This window comes from Monodon monoceros, unplaced genomic scaffold (assembly GCF_005190385.1).
Source record: "Monodon monoceros isolate NGI ecotype Baffin Bay Population unplaced genomic scaffold, NGI_Narwhal_1 Super_Scaffold_13, whole genome shotgun sequence".
In the NCBI taxonomy this organism is placed as follows: domain Eukaryota; kingdom Metazoa; phylum Chordata; class Mammalia; order Artiodactyla; family Monodontidae; genus Monodon; species Monodon monoceros.
In genome coordinates this window covers 66,199,120-66,214,580 of record NW_021703769.1, presented here as the reverse complement: position 1 = coordinate 66,214,580, position 15,461 = coordinate 66,199,120, and the positions used below count along the sequence as shown (strand labels likewise).

The 15,461-nt window shown below is 49.0% G+C and overlaps 1 protein-coding gene across 4 annotated transcripts; it reads right to left on the bottom strand.

The window, feature by feature from the left end:
• Positions 1 to 433: 433 nt before the first annotated feature.
• UBFD1 (ubiquitin family domain containing 1) lies at positions 434 to 15,318 on the bottom strand. 4 transcript variants are annotated; one of them, XM_029221624.1, is made up of 7 exons: positions 15,075 to 15,318; positions 14,561 to 14,890; positions 13,463 to 13,671; positions 10,764 to 10,829; positions 10,497 to 10,602; positions 6,610 to 6,692; positions 3,755 to 4,136 (listed from the first exon to the last, which is right to left on the bottom strand). In XM_029221624.1, exons 1-7 carry the CDS (start codon positions 15,097 to 15,099, stop codon positions 4,026 to 4,028), a joined length of 930 nt encoding a protein of 309 aa, XP_029077457.1. In that variant the 5' UTR covers positions 15,100 to 15,318; the 3' UTR covers positions 3,755 to 4,025. The 4 variants fall into 4 exon arrangements, with proteins under 4 accessions (XP_029077456.1, XP_029077455.1, XP_029077457.1 ...); XM_029221623.1 differs by having other exon boundaries at positions 434 to 6,692; positions 15,075 to 15,167; XM_029221625.1 differs by lacking the exons at positions 3,755 to 4,136; positions 6,610 to 6,692 and adding an exon at positions 7,194 to 9,220 and having other exon boundaries at positions 15,075 to 15,167.
• Positions 15,319 to 15,461: the final 143 nt, after the last annotated feature.

Sequence of the window (15,461 nt, the reverse complement as noted above, 5' to 3'; positions counted from 1 at the left end):
TGTAGCTTGAGGCTAGAGCTACAGCTCCATCTCAGTGTTTCACCAAACATGTCCTCGAAGAGTGAAGTCACACGAGGCGCTAGGCGGGAGGCGTAAGGGCTGGGAGGCAGCTTCCCCTCCAATGCCTGGGGGCCGGGCCAAGGAGAACAGCCCTAACAGGGACGTGGCTGACTGCCGAGGTGGTAGTTTGACTAACACAATGTAAAACAAGTCAAACCCCTTTATCAACTATTTTCAGCAGGAACAAACTTGGATATACTTATACGCCAAATAAGTCAGACGGTAACATGGTACACCACAGCTGGCCAAAAATGGCTCTGGGCTCATTGCCAAATGTTGGTCAATCCCCAGTACAGATTAGGCGCGTGAAGAATTGGAAGGAAAAGGAGACGCAATTAATTATCAAACTTTAATTGATAGACTAATCTTACAGGATAAACAATAAGACAGCTAGTCAAGGTTACACTTAAAAAAAAAATCCAGCAGCGCAAATCTAATCAGACTAAATACGTTCATCTCCTCCCAAACAGGCATTTGATTAAAAACAAAAACCAGAACAGAGCGCACACCACAAGGAAAACATGGTACTTATATATATTGTCAAATAATTCTGCAGAACTGGTTACGAAACGAAGAGGTTCTTAGAAATTCAGAAAGCAGTAGAACCACCCAGCCTGGCAGGTAAATTTGCCAGATGTCGCGCGCTTTGGAGGGCTCCTGACCGCCTGTAACTTCAGAAAGGCCACCAGGCCCCTCTAAGAAGGAAACAGGGGCCAGTCCTAACTGGAGATGACTTTTTCACAAAGCCTTAAGACAAAGGGACCATCTTTTCCCAAGACAACAGGCATGAGCAGAGGCAAGGAGAGAAAGAGGCGTCCCTCAGAGGATGCAGTGGAAAGCAAGCCGCCCTTGCATGGCCCTTGGCACCCGGGGTCCAACCCACGCCCTTCCCTGCCCCCGGCAAAGAGGGCGGGCCAAGTGCGGAGCCCAGGACCGCTCCTCCAGGCACGTGGTTAGAGTGAGAGTAAGAAGAAAGGCAGCCCCTTCCGGCTGAAATACGGCAACTTTTCAGAGACGTGGCAAAGTGAGTTTCCTTGGCCCTTGTAATCTAAAGCAGCAACTCCGGAGAAAGTGCATCCTTAGTTCAGTTCGACTTCATTTAAAAAGAGCTAATGCTACTTGCTAAAGGCCCGTCATCCATTAAAATACTTAATACCAAAGAGTTCCAGCACGTGTCGGGACTGTCTTTCTACATTTTCTGACTGGACTGACCGGAACAGAGCTGAGGGGCCAGGCCGAGCGGGGACAAGCTTGTCACTATCCTGCCAAGTCGCCTCAGGGAGGGAAGGAAAGGCAGGCTGCCTGCGAGTGAGCGAGCGAGCGAGCGAGCGAGCCCTGCAGGGGGACCGCCGGCACGACCTCCCAAGAGAAAGCAGCGGCCTCGGCCACCCTGCCCTGCACGCACGCCCCGGGCCGCGGCGAGGGGATCACAGCCAGGGCTCTGCCCAGAAAGCATCCTGAGGGAAAAATGAACACCGTGAGGCTACCGAAGGGCACAGTCTCAGTTTGCTAACACAGGTTTAGTCAGTACGTTCTGGCCCGTAAGATGATGATGAAGGGACCACTCACGGGGCTGAGTGACAAGCCAGTGAGCACTGCTGGGACCCAGGCACGGCTGTACACCCCACACTCCTCCCAGCGGCTCCTGGTGCCGCCCCCTCGGCTCTCCGGGGCTTCCAGCAAGGTCTCCACGGAGTCGGGAGCCAGAGCCCAAGATGGTTCCAGCAGATTTAGTGAGCTCTGTAAAGCAACACTCAGACAGGTCCGTATGAAAAGATGTCATTTACATTATTTATATATCTCCAAGTAAGGAAAAAAGCACCATTTTACTTAAAATAAAAAGGCTCACACAGGCTTTGGTCCTGTCTTGAGATGACACCAGCCTGAGCGAGAGGCGGTTTGGCCCTCGGGGAGCAGGGAGACGGACGGGACACACGCTGTCACCAGGAGGGAGGGGCGTCAGGTGGCACGGGCAGCCGCACAAGTGGGGGAAGTGAGGAGACCTGGCAGGGAGGGCCTCAGAGAGCAGCCCCACGCGGCCAGTCTGGGGACGGAGACGCGTGCTTCAAGAGACCAAAAGCAGGCGTGTGGCACTGTCAGGATAAGCCTCCGGGACAGGGACGCCGGCCAACAGAAAGGGCAGTATTCAAACTGAGGTGACGCTCTTCTTGCTACGTGACCGTTTCCTCTGTAGGCCTGTCAACTGCAGAGGGAGGCTTCAACAAGAAGCAAAGAAGCACTCTTTTCTCCAGGAGCTGCGGGCCAACGAGGACAGAAAAGCTACAGTCACTGCTCCTTTTTCAAGGATGAAAACCAGGCAGTTTCCTGAACACTACACACTTCCCATACATACTTATGCCCCCCAAAAAAGCAACAGGTTTTCCTGCCCAGATGCATAACTTGGCATTGACTACACCACGAAAAGCAAGAGTCTGTCTGGATGGGCTGGATTCCTGAACTACAGCTTAGAAGGGAAGGGCGCAGAATATCACCATAAACTGGCTCACAAGGAATAGTCATCTTAGGCGAACACATGCTAATACATTTCACAGAATGAGGGATAACAGTCTAGAATCCAAAATGTGAAGTTTGGAACATCTCTCGCCAAACCTTACTATGAGGGCCTGCACCAGTGAGACGAGAATTGCAAAGACAGCAGCAGAGCAACAGCGAACAGCACAAAGGGCATCATTCACCAAGAGACCGTCCCTCATTCCAGAGTCAACCAAGCCATCGGGAGACAACAGAACTTCACGTGGACGAAGAACATAAGGGCTAAAACCAGAAGAGGGAGAGCTAATCACGAAAGCCATTTATCCCATTTTCGATGTTTAAATACATCGGCCAACCCACTAGGTCAGATGTCTTCTTCTTGAGAAAGGCAGCATCTCTGAACCTGGGATGAAGGACACTTGAACATAACACATGAGCAGAAGGACCCAATGGAGACGCGTAACTGAAAGAATCATTGGACTGCTGAAGACTTTCTCGAAACTTCTAAGGAAAGAAGGATCTGGGCCTGTGGCTGTAGGGCTGTGTAACTGGCTTCCACCTGGCTCCTCTCAAAGAGGTCTTTGTCGGCATACCCAGGCACACCTGTGCCAGGCTGGGCCTCAAAGCCGAATCAGTGAGGGCTGCAGACAACCGTCAAAGCAGCAGCGGATCTCCCCAGAGATCGGGGCCCAAAGGGCAAGACGTTCAGACAGGAGTCACTGGGACACGCTCTGCTGCTCGGCAATCACCACGGCCAGTGCGAGTGACCCCGACCAGACCCACAGCTCTTCCTCTCCCGCCTAGTGCTCACGAGCAGCAGCGTGGCAGGAGGGAAGCCAGGAAAGGAAGTGGTGATGAGGTACAAAAGGAGGAACTGACATCTTTGGGTTTTTAAAACATAAATTCCAATCTAGGAAGTGGGAAAATAAAAAGGGAAAGAATTCATTCTGAATCAATGGACAGAGAAATATGGCTTACTAACCCCACATTCTGCATACAATTTCATATAAGAGAGGGAAAAACCCACCCCAACTCATCACAACGCAGTCCAAATGTTTGCAACCAAAGAGTCATGAAAATATTTCAGGTGAAATCACTTAAAAAAAAAAAGAAAGAAACCAGAAAGCTTTTGATCATTGCTTTCTAAACAAAATTGGTAGATCTACTCTCAAACACACTTAAGAGTATTCCACACAACATGTTCAGAATTCAGATTTATTGATTTCCACCATATTGACTTTTAAAAATGGTATGAAGCTGACTGCAAGAAAGGGAACTGGTGATTTTAAGTTAAAATTAAGCTAATGGTGAAAGTACATCACCTCTGGCTTCAGTCACCACATCACCTTAGATTGGATATAGATTTTTTTTGAACAAAGTTCCAGAACTCTGAAATCCAGGGATGCTGCAGGCCTCTCCCAGCAATGTCCTTCACTTTGGGTCAGTCTCCTGGGCCAGAGGTGAAAGTGCTTTCAAAAATACTGCCATTTCCCCAGCACAGTGTCTTTGATTGCATCCACATATTGAGTTGGAACCCAGTACACCCAGTAGTAAGAGGCTTCCGTGGGGCCCAACTGAAACGCCTGGAAGGGAAAAAGGAAAACCAAGCGGTACTTCAGAGGTCGGGAGACTGAGCAGGCAGCACAACAAACATGGGGAGGGCTGAGAAGTGAATTAATTAAAAGGGGAAGGGGAAAAAAAAAACTGTGCACATGGGGAGCATTCTCCTGTCAAAAATAAATGGATAAATAAAACATAAAAAGGTGGGAGAGTTAAGCATAGCCGATCCTAAAGCGGTGGTTCCCGAACTCGCGCGTGCAGCAGAGCCAGCTGGGGGCTTGTTAGAACAGAATGGTGGGCTCCAGCCCTTAAAGTTCCTGGTTCCAGAGAGGTGGGGCGGGGCCTGAGGATCTGCATTTCTAACAAGTTCCCAGGGGATGTAATACTGCTGATCTGGAGACCAGTTTGAGAACCACTGCCCTAGGAAAACTGTCACACATGCAGGAGGAAACAGACATGAGTGTTCAAAGCAGCACTGTCAGAAATGATAAAAACCTGGAAACAACCTACATATCCATCAGTAAGGGAACGCAAAATTAAAAGTGACCTACTCGTATGAATACTAGATTTACTTTTACAAGGTATGAACTGGATCTAGAGTTAATACAGACAGATTGTAATGTCGAACCAAAAAAAAGCAAGTTGCAGAACGATACATACCATGATACCATTTATGAAAACTGAAAAAACACAAAACAATACTGTAGCTTGGTCATGGATATACGTGAAAATAAATGCACAGAGAGATGGGAAGGATCCACATGATAAATCATGATAATGGCAATGGGGGGAGGGGAAGACAATGGGGACATATTCACTGCTGGTATATTTTCTTTTATTTAAAGCAAGATTGAAAACAAGTTACAAAATATTTACAATAGTCATTTCTTGGTGATGGATATATGGGTTTGTTATAGTACTCTCGGTCCTTTTCTATGCTTTTTAACATTTCTCTAAGGTGACATTCCCCCCTTTTCTAAGGTGACCTGTGAATCTAGCTAGTGAAATGGCATCTGCAAAGAGGGAAATAAACACTTTCATTAAGACAAAGGCCAAGGTGCTACTTAATGGCGTTTAGAAAAGAAAGGGGGCGATTAGAACCCACCTCTGCCAGCAATGACTCCAGAGAGAAATCAGCATTTAAACTAAATACAAAGGCATTAGCCGTCCACACCACCTCCTTAAAAGATGTCCAAAATGGTCCACTCTACTTGTTTGAAATCCTTCTTCCCAGGCTGTCTGAAAACTGGGACTGCAAACCCTACCGGGTCAAACTGGTGAGACAGATGTTTCGAAAGGGAGTGAAGGGGCCCAACTGAAAATATTAAAATCCAACTTGTAAAACAGAAAAATTCACTGAGCAGGCAAAACAAATCACCTGCAATCCTTTAAAGACTACAGAGACTAGTGGCGGAAGGGCCGCCCGAGGGCCTGAAAGGAGCCCATGTCGTCGTCGCCACTGCCCGGAGGACACCCATGAGCTGTGCACCCAGGGCTGCATGGCCAGCCATGGCCTGACGAAGCCCCTGAGCTGACAGACCCCGACAGGGCAGCAGAGGGGACACGACTGGCTGACCTCCTAGAGCCAGGGGACCTGTCATCTGCCCAGAGAGAACCGCCATACCTCGAGATCCCCTTTTCCCGGACCTCCCAACACCTCCCTGCGCCATGAACCCTGGAGGCCAACCCGCAGCTCAGACCGCTGGCTCCTGCTCCTCCCTGGGCTGGGCCGCCGCCGCTGTGGCTACATCACTGTCACCTCCTCAGCGAGCAAGGGAGGCAGCCCCGCCCGCACCCTATCACCGCTCAGCTCAGGTCCCTGGCACAGCAACTTCGGAGCAAGGTGGCTGAACTTCCTTTTTAAAGCAGTCCCTTCAACAGTGCTGGGAAGACAGGTGTCTGCCTAAGCTGCTCAGGGAGTCTCGCCACGGAACTCCTGCTCTGTTCTGCAGACCTGGGGAATGCCTCCAGACGTGCTGTCCGGGAAAGAGCAGCCGCTCTCTTTAGAGCACAACTCCTTGCTTAACCAGGTCACAGACTCCACCCTCCCCACAGGGTCCTCGGCCACTCGAGGGCTGCCCTCTGGGATAAGCAACATCACTGCAGAAAGGGGCAGCCTGCTGCCCTCACAGACGCCAAGGCGAGTGGGAGGTTTTGTTTCATACGCAAGACAAAACTTAAAATGAAGACCCACAAGCCATTAACCTCCTCTTTATATTTATTTTCCTGGTCTAAAAACAAAACATTACAGATATGAGAGATGCAGCAGAGATAAAGTGTCTCCCCTTTAAACTGCTGGGGGCGGGGTGCGGTTTGCAAAATAAACAGAACGAGGACTAGGTCACGGATTAAGTTCTAAGAATGGGAAGACAACATGAGGGTCTTAACCCTGCGCGTCTTCTCAACACTGAGTACTCTTCTCAGTGAAACATCCATCCCCTGTTGGAGGAGCAGAAGCAGGAGTCTAGGGAGGGCCAGGCCACGCCGGCTACTTACCATCATGTGGTAGTCTTCGTGTCCTTCGATAGGTTCACTGACCACATTTTTAATGGAACCCATGGGCAATTTCTCAGTCCGCTCTAAGTTAAGAGGGATTACAGTGATTATTAAAGGCCCCCCTGCTCTACTCCTGTGACTCAGTAGTCCCTCCTCAGGGCTGGTGGCTGGGGGAATCTCTCCCCACCCTCTAGGGACGACGGGAAAGATCTGGTCAGTGCACCTCCAGCCCGGCTTGGGAGGTGGGAACTTCTTAGGAGCAAATGGGGAACTGGACTTGACAGAGGTAGTAAAGGTTTCTGAGAGCAGAGGTATAGCCTGGCCCATGTTACTCCGTAACGTCTCATGATTACTAAACACCCACGAAATTCCTCTGCACCCTTATTGCCAAGCCAGGCCCTGGCTGAGGTCTCTGGCACCTGGGATAGCCAAGGGGACCAAAAAGAGGCAACTGCATGCCCCTGTGACTTGTACAGGAAGGGGGATGCTTGGGGCTTTAAGACCAGTTTCTATCCCTTGATCCTGCTCACTCACCCTCCCCCCCATTCCCTCCCTTGGTCCCCCACCCCTCCAAATACACACACTTGAAGAAGTTCTCCGAGAGCATTCATAACCTCTTATGATTAACACTCTAAATGCCACTTATCACATGGGGTGAGAAGACATTTTGCAGCAAGTTTAAGGATGGCAGGTAAGAGAGAGGAGGCAGCGAGGGATGCCTGGAGTGAGATGAGACTGGAGGTGAGCCGAGGGGAGCAGGACAGGGCTGGCGGCAGGAGAGGTGGGGGCATCTACACAACAAAGCCACCGCCCAGAAGCAGCAGACACCTCAGGGAGGAGTTCTCAGCACATGGAGAAACCAAGCTGGAAAACTCATTACAGGCTTTGCAGAAAGCAAAATCTGGAAAACGAATAAGTTGACAAAACAAACCAGGAACTCAGAGCCCTGACCTGTCGTCTAGTTGGTGACTCGAGACATGTTACTTCCATCCTGTGGGCCTTGGTCTCTGAAAAATGGGGATGAGGAGATGGGACCTAAAGATGTTCATTCAGATTTTGACTTTCAGTGGCTCTAAAACAGTGACCCACAGGTAGGACCTGACCAGCACTTATCTTTAAGATGGAAACTTTTAAAAACATCAGCCATTTTGAATTGTCCAGAGATTTCACGCAAAAATATGAACTTCTGGCTTCTCTTGAAAACACAGAAGATTCAACAATCCTGGGCCCACATTCCTGAGTGACAGCAATCAGCTAGATTAGAGACTCGAGTTCCCTACAAGCAGGGCACATGCTCCCCCGAGGCGGCTCCACGTGGTCACAGGTCCCAGTTCCTGCCTGGAGCTCGTTCTTCCCCCTCCACTGGGCCTGAGGCTGTCAGTGCTGCCTTCTACACACGCTACCGCAGAAGCCCCTGAGTGCCACTCGGTAAAGCACCCCATCGAGAAAGAGGCCAACTAGCAGCTGGGATGGTCACGTCAGCAGAAAGATGAAGCCAGTGGCTGGCAGCCAACTCCCAGAACAAGCTGTCCTCCTCGGACAGTGCTGAGGACACCCAGGTGACAGGACTACTGGGCTCCCAAGTGAGAAGAAAGCCTGAGGTACACTGACACAGCAGTCTGGGTGGGAATGGAAAGCCCGGCCTTGGTCAACCCTTGAAGACATGAATGTTCACGGCCAGGCTCTTTAACAAGGCTAGTGAGTAATGCGGCTCTCAACAGCTCTGAAGCCCTGATACATCAAGATTCTTCTAGAGCTCTGCCTTTGTGCCAAAGCAGAAAGGCAGCTGCTCCTACAAGCTGAAATAAAACCTCTAACTCACGTGTGGGAGGTTCTCTTTAGCCCCTGCAGTTACGATGTTGGTTCCTATACAACTTCATAACCTGAAAACACTCCCTGAGGAACCAACGAACACTGACACACTTAGTCCTCGTCCAGCTCCCCTGCCTGCACCCACCCTCTGGGCCAGCATCCTTAGCCCCTGCCTCCCATTAGGCTGCCCGAGTGAAAGTGCAAGCCTAGGAAGAGGCAGGCTCTCAGCAAGTCAATGCAATGGTGGAGAACTAAGCAAAATCACCTGCAAGGTCATGAATAAGTGACGACCTGACAGAGGCAGGGCAGCTCACAATTAAAAAAAACTGATGATGTGACAGGCTCTGCAGAAGAGAATGACCTGCTAAAGGGTTCAAAGGCCCTGGGAATGCTGGGAAAGCCCTTAAATATTATGCACAACTTGCTGTGCCCATGCAGTTAGAGTCGAAAGTGAAATGAAGACTATAGCAAGGAATCATAAACTTGTTAGAAAACTCAAGCATTTTGGCCATTTCAGTCTTTGTTCATTTTAAGAATCAGGATAGGGTTGAAAACAAGAAACATTTTCATATTTCACATGATTAAAATCTCACTCCCCATCACCCCTACTCCAATTATTTTCCATAAAACTTTGGTCCCATTTTAAGCAGAATCATACTAAATGGCCTGTCCCTGAAACCAAGTAACCTCAGACGATGAGATCCCCTATACTTCTCTTTACCATTTACCTCGAACACTGAATACCTACAGTGCTGGCCAGAAACAGGTGAATTAGGCATGTTCGGTTCCCTCCAGGAATCTAACAGGGGGACAGACAAGTCAGAGAGTAATGAGTGCTCTGCGGATATAACGGGGCTCTCTATGAACAGAAGGGGCAGCAATTCATTTGGAGGGTGGGGGAGATATCAGGGAAGGCTTCATTAGGAGAGCACATTTAGGTAGGACCTCGGAAGACTTTGTTAACAACAGGAATGGGAAATAGGCATTCTGGGTAAGGGCACAGCAATGAGCAAAGACATGAGCTGTGCAAAGCACGGTGGGAAGCTCAGGGAGTGATGCAGTTGAAGTACGTAGGGCACAACAATGCAAGTGGGGCAGGAAGTGAGGTCAGAAACTTAAACTGGGCCCCATCGTTGAGAATACGGGACACTGTGTTTAGGCATTTGAACTTGGCCTTAAAAGAGCGCAAGGTTTTTGAGCACAGGAACCAGTGAGGAAAAACCAGTACAGAAGATGGGCAGGACAAAAGAGATCCCAGATGGGGCAGGGATATAGGTTAATTTGCTTTAACAGACCAAGATTTGAGACGCTAGGAGTTAACTGGCGCAACAGAGTGGCAAAGAAAGGGACACAGATAATTCTGGAATGTAACTGACAAGATTTTAAACCATCTGGGGGAAGGGAGAGGGAGGACAGTCAGAGACACTTCCCAGCAAAAAGCAAGCCTGATTCACAGGCACAGGCAGGGTAGGGGCGGGGAAGCAGAGGGCAACCAGGCAGGGAAGGAGGGGCAGGTCCCTAGTACAGGGGCAAACTCTGATCTACAGGAGCCAGGCAGGTGTCATAAATTAATAAAGCTGGCTACAGTAAAAGATAAATGAAACAGTGAGGACTACAGCATGGACCCCCTGAAACCACTGCTCAGCTCCGTCTGATCATTGCCATGTGAAAATGCAGGTCCAGAATGGCTAGATCTTTTGCTTCTTTTCAAGAGAAGCACAAAAAAAAAAAAAATCAGATCCAGTGAAACCTCCCGATTTTCACAGATTGTGTGTAAACTCATAAAACCCTTGTCTGTGGACTAGACCTGGCCCTAAGGCCACACGTTTGGAACCTCTGGTTTTGGCTGCAACTGAAGAGCCAATGTCTTATGGATTGGCCCTGAGATCAGACTAGAAAGAATGAGGGAAGAGGGTCCAAATAGAAGGCGAGCATCAAAAAGCAAAATTGAAAGCCAGGAGCACACAAAGCACAGTGGAGAAGGATTTCAGAATGAGGAGCAGAATTGCACCCAAGGCCACGCCCTGCAGGGTACGAGAGGCAGTGAGCCAGGAAGAGGTGAGAGCAGTCCGTACCTTTAGTGCCGATCCACAGCTGGTCTTGTTCTAGCTTAAAGGTAAGTCTCACTTTTCCCCCGGACTTATTGTACATGCCAGATAAGGGTACAGCTGGCAGGCGCTCCTGGAGACACAAGAGCATGGTAAGAGAGGGAGGAACCAGAAACAAGGCGAGACAGGAAAAGAAGACGGGACAAGACTCGAGGACCTGATTGCAGGAACCTCAGGAAGTCAGAAGGTGAGCCTGGTTCCTTTTCAGAATGCTCACAAAGGAGTTCGGCTTACCTGGGCACCCTTAACAGACGGCATCACATCTTCAGGTTTCCCTTTATCCAATACTTTCCTGTGTTGCTATAAGTCAGAAGAGATAAATAAATGAAACAGCTGACTGCATTTTGGTCTATTATTACCTCTTTGAAAAAGAGAATGAAGAAAGCCTTAATGTTTTGGTTCAAAAGCTTTTTGTGACTACAGATATGGGTCCTTTGACACTACAGAGCAGTGCTGTCCAGCAGAAATTTCCATGATGGAAATGTTCTATATCTATGCTGTCCAAAACAGTAGCCATGAGTCACCTGTGGCTATTAAGCACTTGAAACATGGCTAGCATGAGTAAGGAACTGAATTCTTAATATTACTGAATTTTAATCAGCCACATGTGGCTACCACATTAGACATCAAAGCTCTAGAGCAATCAGGATTTCCAGATTGCTAATTCAAATAAACTCTACTTCCTTCTCCCCCTCTCCCGAAATCACCACTGAAAGAATTAATAAACATCAAGATAAGACAGCCACAAAGGGTGCTTGCTCTCCTGGCATGTACAAAACAGGACAGCCGTTTCTGTCAACTTAAACTCCCAGAGAAACCTATAAGGATGCTGATAATCAGCTTAGCTGTCCTAGAAGGGGCACTCCTTCAACAAATGGAGACTCAGTCCACTGCACAAATCTTCCCCATAACCCCACCCTCAACCCCAGCTAAACAGAAAGCTCAGGAGCCACATTTCCAAAGAGAAATGCTGATTAAAGCCTGACATTAAGAAGTCTCTAACCCCACTCCCACCTCAGGAGTCTGAAGCAGCTCGTTAAGGGTTCTAATTAGGCTCATGGCCCCCTAAAACTGTTTCTGTCTGGCCCAAATGCCTGAGTCTTGTTTCCTCTCCATCTGTGGCTTTACAGGTACAGTCGCTGTCTGGTCAAGCTAGAACTGTAGGGTAACAAGTGGGTAGAGGGTAAACATTTAATCGAATTTAAGGACCAGGTGGCCAAGAGCCAGCTTAAACCCGCACCGGCATGGTGGAAACCCTCTGGCAGGAATAAACTCAACACTGCCAGACTACTAGCAAAAGGTCACTCTACATATCAGCCCTAGATTCTTGAGCAAGCTGATGAAAAGCCAGGAGAACGGGTCCCTCTCAGTAGGCCACGTTATGCCTCATAACCGGCATCAATGGAACAAAGCTGCATGGATTAGAAGCCTAACTGGACTCATACCTCACAAGTACCTTTTGAAGAATTTTCCCTTCACTGTGGAGAACACTTCTAAAAAGCCTGTTAAGCTACCATTAGTAACTCAAAACCTGTATTTAAGAGGCATGTTATGCTCCAAGGGTGTAACCAGTGGGAAGGCTCATTCATGTCTGACATGTTCCTATTTGACAATTTCATACATTGTGGCAGGGGAAGATATGAAAATGGAAATGCACTCATTTAGTTACAAGACATTATCATCCCATATTTAGAGACAAAAGTGTCCAAATAAACACATTTTAGATGTTAATATAGGTTTACAGCCTCTTATCTGAAACCCTAAGGACAAATGTTTTGTACTTTATAAAGTCTAAAACTTTTAAGAATTTTATGAACGAAATGCAGTTTTTCTTTTTTTTCGTAATACAGTTTTAAACTACACTACATAATATTCTTTGTGGAGTCTAGAATAGTACCTTGTTACTAAATATGTTAATATTTCTAGGGCAAAACATGACTATTCACACTAATTCTGATCAGGTTTTGCTGCCAAATTTATAAAAGCACTTGGGTTTTCAGACTCTTTTGGGGTTCTGGAAGCACATATAAGGGATTACGGACCTGTAACAGAAAATTGTGTCCTTCTCACACTGTTGGCCATGTGCCTTGGTGCCTAAGGTCACTGAAACTGATGTTGGTCAAGGTTGGTTTACTCTCCTCAGGATACAGATTAAGTTGAGAATATCTATTTTCCTGGAACACATTAAGAGTAGCCAGGAGACTCCATAACTACAAGTGGGGTTAGCTGGGTGATAAGATCACAAGTGATGGTTCTTCCAATCAGTTCCTTCCACAGTGAAACACGTTTACTTTTCCCAGTCACAAAAAAGAATCTGAATGGCTACAATGAGCACAAAACAGGCTGGATCTCTTCCATCCAAAATGACCAACAAAGCATGTAAAAATTCAGGCCCCCATTTCACAGACCAGGAAGAGGGAAAAAAGAAAATCAGCAGAGTTATCTTCCTAGTCAGCTTCATTTGGCTTCCTGAAACAGTCAGTTTTAGAGGAACCTCTGAAAGCTATTGATTTCCATGCCTATCCAGAAAAGGGCTTGTTGGCGTGAGGGAAGCCACAAGCCAAAAAAACAAATGCAAGCACTTGTGTAAAATGGAGGATTAATTCCAACAGTGGCATTTTTCTCTGGCACTAAATAGGAGAGAAACCCACATCTGCTTCATTTCAGTACCTGGTCTAAAGCCTGCCTTTACAAAGGCCTTATCCTAAAGTAGATAGACTTGAGACACACTGACCCGCCAGATGAGACAAAGATGCAAATCTCAGGTAGTTGTCACCTCCACTCAACAGCCAGCCGCACCCAACTGCTGCCATAAATTTCCATCATGGGCCCTGTCCAAAAAGGAGCTTATTCTAGAAAGGATACAACCAGCCTAGGCTTGAGAGGACAAAGCCTCACACTTCCCAGGACCAACAATCACACGACAGACTCACTTTCTGCCTGCACAGAGGCTCCTTCTTGTTCTCTTCGGCCTTTGCGTCCTGCTGGGCAGCATCTTTGGGTGTGTTCACTGCTAAAACATCATTTATCGTGGAGCCAACCACCATGATCTTGGCTCCACTGGTGATTTTTATTTCTCTCAACGTCTTATCCTCAGGGACAAGTCCCTTATACATGACTTTCTGCATGGCAGGCGGGAGACCTTGAGAAAAGGTAGAGGACAGTGAAAGGAAGAAACAAAAAACATTCTTGCACAACAGACCCGAAAGTGAATACTGCTCTACTGCCAATTACTTTTGTGCACTCAGGCAATTCACAACCTCTCCGAGCCTCCAGAACTTCATAAGAGTAATGACAATAGTTCCTTCTGTATGAACTCGTTTTAAGGACTAAGATATAATAAATATGGAGCATTTAGTGCAGCACCTGGTATTTAATAACTGATCAATAAATATCAGCTATTATTCATTCCAAGTTGTTCCTCAACCATCTTGTGACTCAAATATTAAGTGAGAGTCCACAAACCTCAGGGATATAGAAACCAATAAGGTTTCTGTTTTTATGGAGCTTACAGAATACGTGCAGAAAATGTAAAAAGAAAATCATTTCAGATGGCAAACTGCTGTAAATAAGAAAAAACTAAGTAATACAAGCATCTGTGAAAGGGCCAGCATGAGAGCCAAAAACAGTGTTTCCTAAACTTCCCTTATTAGAAGTACCTGAGGCATTTGCTAAAAATAATTCCTGGCCACATTCCAGACCCACTGAATCAAAATCTCCAGGGGGAAGGGCCTAGGAGCTGTAAATTTCACAAGCGCCTTAGGTCATTTTATTAGAGATGTTAGAAGCACGAGTTAGAAACTTGGGCCGAAGAGTCAGAAATGGACTTGAATCCCAGCTCAGTCACTGACTAGCTCTGACTTCGGGTCTCATTTTCGCCACCTGAATAACAGGCACATTACTACTTACTTGGGAGGACTGTTGTGAGCATTGAGAACGCTGATGCAAGGAAACAGGCCAGCGCGGTGCCTAGCACAGCGTCAACACTAGGTAGGTGAAGTGGGAAAGGCTGTCAGAGCCACGGGGATTACCTGTAATCGAGTGAATCTTCTGTTTTAGTTCGGAGCCTGTGCTATCCAGGGGAAACTTCACGTCGTGCTTGGTCTTGTTCCAGATGATCTTCAGGTCCACCAACTCCCTGCCCGCGCCGCCGCCCGCGTCCTCGCCGTTGCTGACCGAGGCCTGGGCCGCGAGGTCCCCAGGGGGCTGGGCCGGGGCAGGCTGCAGACTGCCTCGCGCGGCGCAGGAGTCCTCGGCCGCCGCCCCCGCCGCGGCTTCGGCCTCCAAGCAGCTGAGGGGCCGCGCGGGCCCCTCGGTCGCCACGGTCTCGGCCTCCGTGTCCATGCTCGGTTCCTCCATGCCTGCAAGGGGGTTAGGGGGTGGGCGCTCGCCGCGGGCTGGGCCTGGGACCGGATTCTGCCCGGGCGCCGCCGGACCGCCGCTCCCGAGCCAGACTGCTCCCCCCGCCGCGCCAGGCCGCATCCCCCAGGGGCTCCCGCTTCACCTCGGCCCGACCCGGGCGCCCGCCACCCCCTCCACACTCACCATCCGGGGCTCCGGCCGCCGCCATGATGATTGTGTACAACACCCACCGCTCCCGCAGAGGCCGCCGGGAAAAGGCGAGCTGGCTGAGATTGGCCCCGGTAACAGCCCCTAATCGCGCACAGCCTGGCCGGAAACAGGTGGAGGTTTCTATGGAGACCCGCCTCCTCCGCTTCCCCGGCCCGGCCCCTGCCACGCTTTAGCTTTCAAGAACCCGGGGGGCGGGCCCGGGAAATCGCCCGCTCGCTGGACTCTGCCCCCTAGAGGCCGAGTGGGACCGCAGTCGTGCAAGGGGGCGTGGGCTTGTAGGCTAGGGGGCCTGCGCCTTTAAGGGGCGGGGTTGCGCTGCTGTGGCGGAAGCGGATTTGCTGGGAGGAGTCCCCGGAAGTG

Bases quoted from the DNA above. Each gene is read 5' to 3' on its own strand.
- UBFD1 (XM_029221622.1), bottom strand. From the start codon at position 15,011: ATGCGGCCTGGCGCGGCGGGGGGAGCAGTCTGGCTCGGGAGCGGCGGT. The intron at 13,672-14,560 runs GTAATCCCCGTG...CCTTTTCTCAAG, and splicing joins GAAGATTCACTCGATTACAG to GTCTCCCGCCTGCCATGCAG. The intron at 6,693-10,496 runs GTACGGACTGCT...CTCTTAACTTAG, and splicing joins GCTGTGGATCGGCACTAAAG to AGCGGACTGAGAAATTGCCC.